Genomic DNA, 14,707 nt, shown 5'->3' with positions numbered 1-14,707 from the left:
AAAGAAAGTGGTTTTGCAATGATACCGCCAGTGTTCGGGTGTATCATTATGTGCTTTTGTCAGTATGTTTTCAGCTCTGATGTGGGTTTCGACATCAACATTTTTGGCACTGGTGGTTTTGGCTCCTAGGCCAACTTTTTAAATGGGGAGGCTGACTGGTGTTTCAAAGCCTAAGTCTTAGGCTCCGAGGGTTTGCTGGAGTCTGAAGGAGCGGGCTTCGGGTCGGCAAAATGTTGGCTATGCTGTCTTTTTGGCACAGAGCTGAGGCTGGGCGTATCCGAAACAGCCTGTCTACGTTGTTCATGACCCAAAGGCAGTGGTGGCCTAACAATAGTGTCTGATCAATCAGGGGTAGGCAGACTCTTTGTAGAGGCATGCAGAAGTATGGGAGAGGCACAGTACTTAAAGATTTCCCTGGAACGATATCTTGAGTCTCCATGTCAGCACTGGAGCTGACTTCAGGAGAAGAGCCGCCGTCAACCACGGATGGATGGGCTTGTGCCTCCTGTTCTGGGTCTTCTGAACCGAAGAGGTCTGATTTTTCGTAGGCGCTGAATCGAGACATATTTAAACAGCGAACTATTTGATCCCTAAGCATTTTCTTTGAACGGAAAGACCTGCAGGCCTCACAGGTCGCTTCCTTTTGCTGGGGGGAAGTGACAAGTTAAAGACATGGTGGAGATTGGTGCGTGGAAACTTGGTGTGGCAACGAGGGTGTAGGGAACGTTGAAGAGGAAAGGAATCTCACCACGAAGGGCGAAGACCCAAGTGGGCCGCAGTCGACTCGAGTCGCCCAGAAGAATTCAACATTGATTCAGTCAATTACTGTAAACTGAAAGATATGTGATCGAAACAATGATGATAATATTTATGAAAGTAATCGATGACTGCATCAAAGTGGAGCAGAGGAGCACACATCCGAACCAGACAGTGAAAGAAAACAATCTAACAATGGAGTTGAAGCTCATACGCATTACCAGCAAGATGAGGAACCTCTTTACCTTACGACTTAAAAAAGTTTATTTGAAGAAAAACAACTTGCACACTTCCAAGCACAACACTAGAAGGCAGGGTTATGCTAAGCATGTGTATTTACAGCCACATATGCCTAGAACATTGAATTTACTGTGGAGAGAGAAAAAAATTATCCTTTCGGAATGACGGTCAGAGACCACTTTGGAGAGGAAGTATGAAGAACCCTGGAAGACAGTTGTGATCTTTCGTTCTCTCAAGATTTAGTGTTTCACAGAACCCAAATACAGAAAGGAGACCTAGATTATTTAACACCTATCTGCTTTTAGAGTTGTCTCTGTTTATTTGAATGTGTTGGAGAAAAGTTCTAAATTTGATTTGTTTAGATATATCTGACTTTAAGAACCTCAGTCCTCATTAATCTTCTTAAAACAGCATCATAACATATTATGGTTCTCTGTATTTGTTCAAGTCATATAGGGGTAGGCATGCTGCTAGTGAGGCAAGAAACCACACAGCAATGTTTTGTTTTTATAGCTAAAAGAAATCATGCTTTGTAATTTCCGGGGCTACTATTGTTCCCCTCTGCCACCTTGGTCAGGGCAGTGTTTTGTGAAACAAAAGTCCTCTTAGAAGAAACAGCTTGCATGTAACATGATCCTTAATGTACAGTAAGGATACAAATACAAAATACCTAAAAAAGAAATAAAAGGTCTACAACATAAAAAGTGGTAAACAGTTTATAAGTTTCTCCTTTTACAAACACTTGTTAAAAAAAACGTAAGTCAATATTTACAGAAATTACCAGACATTACAACGTGAGTTTACATAACATTATAAAACATGCAAGGGTGAAAGGACTGGAAACATTTTGGTCAAGCAATAAACCCTTACAGAAATGTTTTCTTTTTTAACTGACCTGCTGTGCACAAAAGTGTTAAATAATAATTACACAATTGTAACATTTGGAAGAAACAAACTTGCTCTTCATAAAGGATTTGAGAGATTCCAAGGTATATTCTTTACACAGTAAATGTTCTACATTGCTTATTTCTACCTCGCCTTATGCCCACCATTTACCACAAATCACTAAAAAATAAAACACCTGATGCAGGAACAGTAATCATGATTATTGCACTCAGTTTTCCAAACACTTTCATTTGCATCACTGAAAAGATTAGATTCCTGTAATAGTACACCTCATTCTAAAACCCTAAAATGGAACCTATCATGCAAATGATTAGTTTGCATTCTTTTGGTAGGGATTTGAAGTGTAGCTGCCATTTCTGATTTGACCAAAATGCTAGTGTTGAAAATGTATACAGATTGTTTTCTTATAAATAAAACAATATTAAAAGTACATTTCGGAATGCAAAATCATTCAGCTGTAGCTACTGCTTGAAGGGATGATTATCAAAGTCCTTCACCTGTAAAGTCTCATACACAGAAGTAAGAGCTCAGAATATGTGGATGAAGGTAGGTAAGGTTCGGCACTTTAGAAGCACTTCAGCAAGACTTAAGAATGTGATAGAAGCAAAAAAAAGAGATTGAGTAAACTGCAATTACCTTCAAACAAACAGGCAATAAACACACTTTTATCAGGAATGCCAACATGACTGAGTACATTTTAAAACGTACAGTAAATGTGGTGTGCCACTTAATTATGTTCAAATTAGTATTAATTTTTAATTACATACACATATATTTTGAGCAGAAGCAAACTATATAATGCATGCTAATAATGTAGAATGAACATCATACATTTTCCATGGGCACCAACTGCTTACACAGTCTTCATTGGGTAGATAGTGACTAACATTTAAGGGTCCTATAAATGTGAGATCCAAGTTGGAGCTCTGAAGTTTGAATTTTTGTAAACATTTGTCCCTTTTCTCTGTTTTGTCAATCTCAATTAAAATATGAACTTCTCTTCAAATCTTCATATGGTTATCTATATACAAGCTAATTTTATTAAGGACCACCAGATACCACATCTAACAAAAAGGTAAATTTAACACAAAATTCCCCTAGCAAAATCAGCACAAGGCAGATGAAGGAAGAAGTAGGAAGTTAGTTTTCCACCAATACAACAGATATTTATGACCTGAATCAAGTCAATGTTCCTCTTAATACAAACAACTGAAACGTGTATTTTTACCATGCCAAGACACGGATTGCTTGCCGTGTACATTTTTTAAGGATATACCAAAAGGCAATGTGAGAAGTATTACTAGATATAAGGTGCTATTGGTCATCAACTGTTTCCACAGAAGAGCAACAAAGACTGTGCTAAACCTTTTAGGAGGACTCAAACGTCACTCTTCATAGAAGAATCAACTAACTATGGGCCATATGTACAAACACTTTTTCCCATAGACACAGAATGGGGAAAAACCTTTGCTACATCTGGCCCTATATTCTTTGTACGATCAATCCATAATATTGGTGCTTTCTGGACCACTTTGGAAGGTTGAAGCAAAAGGCAGGCAGAGCCCTATGAAGTTCTATTGAAAACTGCCCAGCGCTATAAAAATGTCTGAATTTAGACTTGATACCAGTGGCTTCTACAGATACTTGTTAAATGGAAGCTGTACAAGGACATTCAAAGAAAGGGCTTGCGGAGCTTCTTCTCAGTATTGGTCTTAAAACCAACAATTCCCTCAATAAACCATGGAAGGACTATTTTCAAACAAGAGCAGTGCTAACCAGTTACTATCTTAGCTTCACATCTGGCAGATAGCTACCCTGAGTCCCTCTAGACTAAAACTAGGGAAATTGGAAACAGCCAGTGGGGCTGACAAGAAAATACAGAATTACAGAAGGGTAAGTGTCAATAATGGGGATTCTGAGTGACAGTGTTTTTATGAGAACAAAGCACAAGTTGTCCATGATATTCCTCAGAATTCCAATGTGAAAATCTACTTCATTCAGTAACCCATCTCAAATTGTATCTTATACTTAGCTCTCAGACCCACCCATAAATTGTGAAGGAATTTTCTGAATAAAGAAACAAAATAGTAGAACTTTTGTGAATTATGAAATGTATGCATATTTGCAACTGAGATTAATTATCTTTACCTTCGTTGTGAATCTGAGTTTTATTTGGTATGTAACTTAACTTTTAACAGTGTAGGTTTTATTATGAATCAGAATATATCATGAAACAACTCTTTTTATATTCTGGAGGATTAGGTTTTGGATACATTTCAAATGACATAAGAACACTGACAATGTTGTTTGTCCAGGGATATTCATTTGGACTTATATATTGCAATGGAAGAATTTTGTTTAAATTGGTATATTTTGTAGCAGCTCAGGAAAAGTTTTATTTGATAATTTTATTTTTTGGTGGTATTTCATTTTCTTCAATGCTTAAAATAGTTTTGTTTGTGACACCAGTGAGAGGTTGATGGATTATAAATGTTTGCGTTCTGACATTTAACTGATATTGCTTGATGAAATACTGTGGTTGACGAATTTCTGAACTGTAGTTTTTCTTGTGCTATGGCTATTTTTTTCAGGGGAAATCCACCTGACTCTATACTATTTTAAATGGCTCTTGTAAGAATCTTGTTCCAGCCAATAATTACTGATTTGTACCTGAGAGCGATTATAGTTTATAGGTGATGTTAAAAAAAAAATGGAGATTCCTATTTTGTAGTCAGGTTTCTGCATTTTTAACAAAGGCTCTTTCTGTGGTATCTTTATTTTCAGACATTGTTATGATGGATCTGATGTCTCTGGTATTTGCTCCTGTACTTATCTTGTCACACATTACATTGCATTTATTGGTTTGCTTCATTGTCTTGAAGTAGTGGGAAGTGACCCAATTTCAGGCAGTAAAGTTAATCTGTGTGTAGCATAAACTGAATAGAAATACTGAAAAGGTTTTTTAGATTATCAAGACTAATTTTGCCTGAATCAAATAATAGATCTCCTTCATAATCTGTGAGGGATTCAGTTATGTGGGGGAGATTTCCTTATTTAAGGTGATATTGTTTTAATATTATTGTTTGCCAGGTGTTTTGTATCATTTTTTGCCGTTGTAGACTGTATATGGATACAGCATGGTGGTTAAGTAGTTGTCAATTCTGCTGAATAGTCCTCTAATAATGGTTGGCTTTGCATTCTTTTTTCAAAGTGTATATAAATGTTGAAATAAGTTTAACTCCTTTAGTGATATGGCTTTGTCTTGATTAGATCTGATTTCCGTTAGTCACTGCAAAGCTATTTTCAAGTAAATTCATGTCCAAATAGTTTTTTTTTCTTTATTACTTTGTATTCTTGTAATGTTATAAATTGCATTCTTTCTGTTGTCAGTTTTTCAGCAGAACACATAATTGTTTTAGATTAATATGCTATCTGTAAAGTTCAAAGTTCTTAAAAAGTTTGCAGAAATAGTGTTTAAGGCAAAAAAATAAATGTTAGTTTATGTTTCGTTAATGTGACGTCCAAATTTTTCTGTCTACAGTTTTCCTTTCGTTATTTGTTTTTGGGGTGGTGCAAAAAGGAGGAGGCTTGCTGATGTCATCATTGGTGGGCAGGCCACAACTTTAGGGTGCCTTTTGTTAGAGGCAGCACGCAACAACTCTGCATCCACCTTGAGGAAGAGGACGAGCTGTATGAAGAGAGGTCTTGTCAGGAATAGTTGCAAGCAAGCGCATCAGGAATACAAGCCTCAAAAGATGGGAGGTGGGATATTTGTCAGCTTGCGTAGCTCGCCAGGGCAGATCAGGGAGCCAGTGGTGTGAGTGGGCTGCTCCACTGTGGAGTTTTGGGAGCAAATTTTAAAATCTTTAAAATAGCACTTTTATGTTTCTTTCCATTGACTTTTTTCATTTACACAGCTTGTGCAAATAAAAAATGAAAAGCTAAAAAAAAATCTAGCAAAAATGTTTTTTCAATTGGATAAAAGTACATTTTTGAAATAAAGTGATATTTTTATCTGGTTTGTACTGTTCAGACTCGAGTGAACAATTTATTTACCTTCTGTAATGCTCTTTTTGGTAGATGCTCTCTTATATTTTGAAAATTCCCCAGACGTCAGACTAGATCTAGAAACTTTTCTGTAGTACCTCTACATGGCACCTTGTGGCTTTGCACGGATGCCATTCCTCTCCGGAAATGATGTGATGCGAGACCTATATAGACACTATGCACACTGATGTCAGTTGGTTTCAAGCTGTCCATGTCCCCAGATGCAGAGCCCCAAAAGCAAATTGGTAGACAGTGTGCAAATCCCTAGACTTGGGATCTTATTAATGAATAGAGTCCAATCACAGAACAGGGAGATTGGCAGGGTTGGTGAAGAATCTGATGCTAGACAGAATTTCTACCAGAAAAAGCATTAGAGAAGGTAAGTAACAAAGATTTCTAGCTGCAGATTCTTCACCTTCTGAATAGATACCAAAGAAGTACCTATTTGGAGGTGGAACTATGAGTGGACTCAAATCAGAAAGTCCTGCAGGACTAAGTGGGTAAAATGCCACTCTCAGTAAACCTGACTGTCCTGACAATAGTGTTTAGAGAACATATGAAGGGACGCCAATGTAGCTGCCTGGCAAATGTCTAGAATAGGGACTCAGCATGCTAAGGCAGTGGTAGCAGATTTGTCTGTGGTAGAATGAGCACAAAGTCCTTTTGAAGGGTGCTTTTTAGACAGTGCATAGCAGATCTTTAGATGTTTCTCTTCTGCACTGCCTTGCCTTTTTCGCTCCAGAGAATCCCATAAAGAGCTGATCGTCTAACTGGTGTTCTTTGGTATGATCTATGTAGAAGCTCAAAGCTCTCTTGAGGGCCAAGTGATGTAATCTTCTTCTCATCAGAGGGGTGAGGCGGAGCATAGAATCTGGCAGGGTGATGGCTTGACCAACCCAGAACAGCGTTACAACTTTCGGCAGAAAGGATGCCCAAGTCTGCAAAACCAGTTTGTCCGGGAAGAAGCAAGTATATGGTGAACTGACAACAAAGACCCTAGAGCTCACTAATGCTGAGCTGAAGTGATGGCGATGAGGACACAGTCTTGATATTAAGGAACCATAAAGGGTAACTGTGTAGTGGCTCGAACACAGTGCACATCAGATAAGTCAGGACTAAATTTAGGTCTCACTGGGACATGGGAAAGCGAAAATGGGGAAACATGTTGCAGCCCTTTAAAAAAATCTCATCACAACAGGTGAATTAAATAACAACGGCTGATTAAGCAACCGTAGTAGGAAGGCACAAAGATAACCCTTCCCTATTCCCAAGGCAAAGCTTGGCTGGGCAAGAGACATAAGCAAAAGAATGTCAGATAATTCACAAATCTGTCCCAACAACAAGCGTATATAGGTTTCAATGAGGAACACCTGGCTGCCAAGATGACATCAATTGCCTTTGGAGAAGGGTGAAGGTGTTCAGCTGTCGTTGCTCAATCTTCAAGCTTGAGTGCGAAGGACAAGGTGAAGAACCCTACCCTGTTGCTACAACAGCAGATCCTTCCAGAGGGGTAGCCTGATTGGAGGACATATACGCAAGCCTAAGAAATCTGGATACCATACACTCTGTGCCCAAACCAGAACCACTAGGATGTCTTGGGCCCAGTCTGTTCTGTTCTAGAGAACTCCAAGCAGGAGTGGTATCAGTGAGAAGGCATACAGGAGTCCCACGATTCACTTGTGGTGGAACTTGTCTCCAACCAAGGGACGCTTTGGAATCTCCAATGCACAGAAGCATTGACTTTGCATGTTCTCGGTGGTGGTGAACAGATCGAGCCAAAGTCCTCCTCATGGGCAGGAGAGAACAAACACTACCCCTCGGTTTAACTGCCATTTGTGATCTACTAGGCGTCGATGGCTGAGCTTGTCTGCCCACACATTAAACCCTCCTGTTAGGTGGTTCAACACCAGGGAAATTCCTTGGTGGTCTATCCATTTCCAGAGATGCATGGCCTCCTGGCACAGGGTCTGTGACCCCACCCCACCCTGTTAATTGCAGTACTACATGGCAGTGATGTTGTCAATGAGCAACTGTACCTTGATAGACAGAAGGAAGGCTTTCAATGCCAAGCAGATGGCCTTCTGCTCCAAAAGTGTGATGTGGAGGTACAACTCTGCCAGAGACTAGAGGCCCCAGATCTCAACCTCTCCCTGATGGCTGCCCCAACCCAGAAGTGATACACTGGTTACCACTGTCAGCTTTGGATCGAGAAGGTAGAGGGATATGCCACTGACCCTATCACAGTCCACCAACCACAAATCTTTTGCAGTCTAACTGAAATCTAAATATAGTCAATGAGGTTGTCTTGATGTGGGCCTACTGGGAAGCCTGAAGAAACTGTAAACGTTTGCACTTGTATAGCGCACTACTCACCCGTTAGGGTCTCAAGGCACTGTACGCATACCTCTGTGGAACCCCTCCTGGCTTTTCCCTGTGAGGCACCCACTCCTGGACAGCCCCAGGGTGAAGCCAAGCATCCAAGCACTGTGAGGGCCGTTGTGGAGATTAAGTAAGCTATTGCCCAGAGTTACAGAGTGGGACCCGTTAATTAGATTAGGCACCGTGGCGAGAATTATCTGGTCCAAGGGAATTGAGCCCAAGACCCACTGAGGTAGGACTTGAACCATGGTCCCGGACCAAATCTCTGCATCAGGGTCTGCCACTCTAACCATTGTGCCACACTTCTCCACTATACATAAGTCAACTAGCTTGTTCGACTAGCAGGCCATCAGTCCCAGCAGCTTCACAGACGACCTCACTGAAAGATCAGGATCATAGAAGGAATGTCCTGGACTCTCTTTTACAGAGGAAAGGCAATGAAGGGGAGTCAAGTGTGATTTCGGCACGTTGATCGTGAACCTCAAAGATGACTGCATGTTCACTATGGTCTGGAGGTGGTTGACAACTACTTGAGGCAAGCCTGCCTTCAACAGCCAGTCGTTGAGGTAGGGGAAGACTGGTATCCTAAACCTCTGAAGGAGTACTGCCATTACAAGAACACTAGAGGGGCACTAGTGAGACCAAAGGGGAACACAGCGAAGGGAAAATGCTTCTATCCCATCACGAACTGCATTTAGTGCCGATGCGCCGGTAGCTTAGGAATATTAAAATACCTTAAGGCTCCAACGTCACCATCCAGTCTCCAGGGTCAAAAGCAGACAAAACCCTGGCCAGGGTAAGCATTCTGCACTTCTTCCAGAGGAAGGTACTGATCTAAAATAGGCTGAAGGCTCCATCCTTCCTGCGCCCCAGAAAGTAGTTGGAATTACAACCATGCCTACTACTGGTTCTGGCACCCTCTCGATAGCCCCTTTGGCAAAATCGCTTGCGCTTCCTGCCGCAAAATGTAGAAATGGTCCTACATCACTTTTTGTGGGGGATGGTGAAAGATGTGGTGGGGAAGGGTTAAGGCATAACCCCTGAAAACTATCAGGAGGGCTGCAAAAGGGTGGTGGCCTGGCCAGCATGCTGAATGATCTTGGCCACGTGCATGATGGGCACCTCAGGCATGACAGCAAAACTGCAGAGTGCCCTGAAAAAGCTGGGCAGGCTGTTGGGGAGGGGTGCCTCAGCCAAAAACACAAAATGAGGGGGTGAACTGTTGCAGCTGGCGAGGAGGGGCGGAGAGGCCCAGAAAGCGAGCTGCAGCCCTGGTCTCCTTAGACGCTTGAGAATGGAATCAACCTTGACCCCGAAAAGAGGAGTCCCTTCAAAGGACATGTCCATCAAGGAGGAGTGGACATTGTCAGAGAACCCAGTAGATTGCAGCCACACATGTGGGCAAATGGCAACACTGGTGCCTATGGCATGCCCAATGTAATAAGTGGCGACCAAGCCACAACAAATTGTGAACTTGGATGCATCACAACCATTTTGGATTGCCTGACCAAGGATAGCTCTAAGGTTTTAAGGTACACTAGAGGGGACTCGCTCCACTGAATCTCAAGAAGCTTGGGAGTAGCGTCCAACTAAGCAGCGGGCATTAACAGATCAGAGGGCCAGACAGGTGGAAGAAAATATGTTTGTCAAACATTTCCACCTGCTCTGATTCCATGTCAGGGGGAGTGTAGGGGAACGCGTTCGGATGAGACTGGCTGAAATAGGCTTGCATCACAAGGCTCCAGTGTGAAGGGTGCTGCAAGAGAAAAAGAGGGTTGCCTGAAGCAGGGCATTGGCACCTGGAAATCTGTTTATTAACTTGGAGGCCAGAACAAGGTTTTGCCAAAGCCCCTACAAGGTGACCATTGGTGCCTGGTTAAATGGAAAATGGGGCTCAGAAGAAGTCTATCCTGGTTGAAAGACTTCCATTAGCACATTTGTTTTGATCTCAAAGGTGGGAAGAGCTGGAGGACGAGAAATTTGGCTGCCCTACGTAACACTATGGTGTAAAAGGCAGACTGATAGTCTGGGGGAGAAAAAAGAGCTATCTCCGAGGAGGAAATTATGCCATTAGCCTCCTATAATGCCTCATAGCAATTGTCTTGAAGTTGGGGTTGGGCGAACTCATCACTGAAGTTATAATCACTATCGGACTTTGTCCCAAAAGGTGTGTGGTACCTCCCTTTGTGGGGGTGGTAAGACCAGTGAGGGAGAAGTCACCTTGGGTGGTTCTGGGAGCAACTGGGGTCAATGTCAGATAAGCACTGACTCAACGTCAGAGAGAATGATCAGGTCCTTGTCCTCCGGCGTCCATGGAGTTGGCACTGGAGTCAAAGCAGCAGTAATTGGCACAATCAGCGGGGTTTAAAGTGCGGTAGGATGTGGAGCCAGAGGCAGGATCGGCTTGGAGGGTCCAACTGGCCCAGAGGGCGAACCCACCAGTAGTATCCCAGACAGGAGGCTTTTAGGCTCCTTGAGGCCCGTAGACGAGCCACAAGGATTCGGTAACGATCTGCATAACTCTTCGATCTGAGGTTCTGTGGCATTCGGCCCAGAAAAATCAAGTTGTGCAAGCATGAGTAGTGGGATCGGCTACAAAATCAGCTGACTTTAGAGACAAGATTGAGAAGAAAAGTGCCGCCCCTGCTCAGGCAATGTCAGGGAGCAGAGTCCCGCTTCAGTTTCTAGTGCTTCTTTGAAGACCTGCCTCTCAAGTGGCTCCTGCAACTCCGGAAGCAGGAACGTGATGGGGATCAAACCTCAGACACAAATGGTGACTTGGAGTGGCCCCAAAGAGGAGTCTTTTTGTGCTTGGAGACCTAAAGTTTTGTCTTACTGTACCTAACAGCTTTAAGGCTCATCGGCACGCAGTTGTTGCAACCCTTGGAGTTGAGGCTCGACCCAAACCACCACAGGCATGACTGATGGGGTTCCATTACAGATATTTGTTTGAGACAGTCCCTACATGGCTTAAAACCTGTTGCTTTTGGGGGGGGGACATCTCTTGCATACTGAGAAAATGTTTGAGTTAAAAAGTCTCTAAGAGACACAAAAGGAACTCCGGATCCACATCTAGTGGCGTGGAAAGGCAGGGACTGACATACGTGCATGGAAGAGGTGCCCATATAGGCCCTACTTGTTATTTCTGGAGCGGGATAACATCTCTGCAGAGCCACAAGGCACAACCTTCCTGGGTTCAGAGGTACTGCTGACATTTCTGGATCTAGTCTGATGGTTGGGTAATATTTTAAAGGTGAGGAATTTTCAGCATGAAGTCTCTATCAGAAGATAGTTACTGAAGGTGGCTCACTGATTATACACAGTATTTAAAGGCAGTATTGGAGACCCCTTCGCAATAGCACAAGAGAAAAAACAACAGCCTCTTAAACCAAAACATCAGTTTTCGAGATTGCCAACTTCTCTGCATCCTTTGTTGTATATGATTGAGGCCGGTCATAACTGGTCGGTGATCATACTGTTCATGAAGATTCATATATTTAGTTGTGTTTCATCAGCATACATCAGGTAACCTACCTTTTCTGGACTATTCACTATAGCCTTAATAAGGATTACTGCTTGACTGGTTGCGAGTGTAGGAATTTGAAGGCGTGGGAGATGGCTGTGATGAAACAGACTATGCTTGAGTCTTGTTGCATGTGTTTGGACTGCAATAAATGCTCTAGTGAATTTCCTGTGACATACAAGGTGTTGCAGGAGTTAATGTCAGAAATTAACGTGACCAGCACGAGTCAGTGCATCAGGAGAAGGCAGGGTAGTTTTTTTGTAATATGTCAGAATGGCTATTATGTTCTAAGGGATAATTTGTGCTCTAAAAACAATACAGTAATAACAGTCTTTTAGTGACTTACAAACTCTCAAGGAAGACAGACTTAAAACTTGAACAGTATTAATGGGATGGGATCTATCTTTGCAAAGGCAGAAAACAGGCCCAACCCAGGTTCTGCTCTCACACATGCCAAGTGTGTACATCCAACAGAATATTAAAAGAGACTCCTTTCAATGGTCTTTGTGTGAAAGTCTAGAAGTGCAAAATGAATCGTTATAAATGAAAAAAAAGAAACTAACCAAATAGGAAATACTAAAGTGCAATAAAACACTTGGGGGGAGGGAAATACATGTAAAAGGCCAAAACCATCACTTGTGGCAGCAAGACATGCACGGGTGCGCAGTTGCCGGATCCTCGCCTAAAACAGGAAAAAAAGGAAGCACTGGAAAAGTGGTGCAAAGGAATATGTACAGAGGCCAAAACACAAGCATTATTTGGACAATTTGTTGATTTTTAGGTTTTCAGAAAAGCTTTGAGGCAACACACCGAACTAAAAATTCATAAACAGAAAAAGAATTTAGGAGAACCATGTGTTTCATAAGGACTAAATGTGTTTGTGCAATTCAATGGTTATTACATGAAACATATCCATGTCCACATGTACACATTTCAGTTATATAATGTTCGAAATCCTGCTTTAACCAAGATCTTCAGTTTCTGCTGTGAAAAGGTCTGCCAGATCAGCAACTGTCAAAACTGAGACTTCTGACTGCTTCATAGATGAGCTGGTGTGGCTGTAACAGAACAGAATTAACCTGATTAATCTAAGATTTATGTCTAGCAGGTAAAGAATAGGCTGTATATTTATTTATTATACTTTTACAACTACAATGAAATTCATCTGATGCATTTAGATGCAGCAACATCCTCTACATAGATACTGGTGTAACGTTACCAACATAAAAATGGTCAAAAAAGCATATGGGTGTAGCAGGATATTACAGGCTACCCAGAAATGACTACCCACATAAACTTTCTACTAAGACATTCAACGTACAATGATTACTAAAGTAGGCCCATGAAAATGTACTGCGAGTGTGTTGAAATTCAATAGCAGGAAATACGGTTGTTATTTAGAGGTTAGTGTAACTGCATTCGTTTTACAAAACCTGCAGTTCCCCTTGCTTCACTTAGAGGTGGGTAACCGCTGGATTTCGGGCGGCAGAAACTGAGCTGGCTCTGCCGTCAGTAATCACTCACCTGACGACCCTTCCGTCACATGGGCAGTAAGTTGATTGTCGCCTGCCCTATTTAGGGGAGGGCGACCATCATTAGTTTTCCCTAACCGGGATCGCCATGCAATACATGGTGATCCAGGAAAGGAACATTTCACAATGGCCCCGGACATGCAGGTAGAAACTCCCTGCACGGTGAGACCATAGTTATTTTGTTATCCAAGAACAAACTCCTGCCTTTTTTTTTCAACAAAATACTTTGTCAAGTGAGTGCATCAAACGAAAAAGCCAGTGGCTCCACTCAAAGCAGGGAGACCCTAGGTAGGCAGGCATCTCTAAATATAGTGAGCGGTCCTCCACCAGGCGAGTGAAGCACATTGCCTCCGCTGACCTTGGCAGGAGACCCTAGGTAGGCAGGTATCTCTAAATATAGTGAGCGGTCCTCCACCAGGCGAGTGAAGCACATTGCTTCCGCTGACCTTGGCAGGAGACCCTAGGTAGGCAGGCATCTCTAAATATAGTGAGCGGTCCTCCACCAGGTGAGTGAAGCACATTGCCTCCGCTGACCTTGGCAGGCCAGCAGGCAAACGTCCTGAGCTTAGAAGACCACACAGGTCTTTTCAAAACCATATTTAAGTGGCACAGATTAGTCTTATAGAGCATGAATCAAACTTTTGTTGTCACTAAGAAATCTGGAAAGAATTGGTATCAGGGTGCACAGATTGCAATGCCAAATTGGAAACAAGGAAAATAACTGCAGGCTTTTGGCATATGACATGAAAGCTGTGACGTATGAAGTGCATGCTCTTAGAAAATTACTCCTGTGCTTGAAAAGTAATAGGTTAAAAAAGATCCCACTACATCACATTACATTTGGCAGTGGTTAACATGTGTTTTCAAAGTGTAAAATAATACAAGCATAAGAGGTTTGCAATCTTTAATGCATTTTGCAGAATGACGAATACGGGCGCACCCTATTTTCCAAGCTGCGAACTAGGAGGTTTTTGGCAGTACTTGGAGATTGTTTTTGCTGCACTAGGTTCCATCTGTATATGAATAATCTGCCATATCTGTGAAACAGATGTTGAAAATCTATCTATGCTTGCACGATTTATCTGCACACCTAAGTGACCGCCATATAGTCTCTAGATATTTTTTAGTAAATGGACTTTTCCACTAATTCCTCTTGTTGGCGGACCAGTGAACTAATAACCTGCTTGAAGAGATCAGGCAGAGACATGTGTGTTGTCTAATTATGGGGTGGGGTATTTCACCAAAGAACACTAGGTACTTAGAATCCTTGGTTTCAAAAACCGAATATGATGGCAAGTCCAAAACCAATTTAGCATTAAAATGC

General features: G+C 42.1%; 1 protein-coding gene across 3 annotated transcripts in view; it reads right to left on the bottom strand.

Moving 5' to 3' along the window:
• Positions 1-1,700: 1,700 nt before the first annotated feature.
• Positions 1,701-14,707, bottom strand: part of SHPRH (SNF2 histone linker PHD RING helicase) — a 746,219-nt gene continuing 733,212 nt past the window's right edge. For all 3 annotated transcript variants that reach the window (XM_069235239.1, XM_069235238.1, XM_069235240.1), the window contains exon 30: positions 1,701-12,909. In XM_069235239.1, coding sequence (XP_069091340.1) covers positions 12,813-12,909 — 97 coding nt within the window. In that variant the 3' untranslated portion in view covers positions 1,701-12,812. The remainder of the gene's footprint in view (positions 12,910-14,707) is intronic.

Source organism: Pleurodeles waltl, chromosome 5 (genome assembly GCF_031143425.1).
Source record: "Pleurodeles waltl isolate 20211129_DDA chromosome 5, aPleWal1.hap1.20221129, whole genome shotgun sequence".
Lineage (NCBI taxonomy): Eukaryota > Metazoa > Chordata > Amphibia > Caudata > Salamandridae > Pleurodeles > Pleurodeles waltl.
This window is presented reverse-complemented; position numbering and strand designations above follow the sequence as displayed.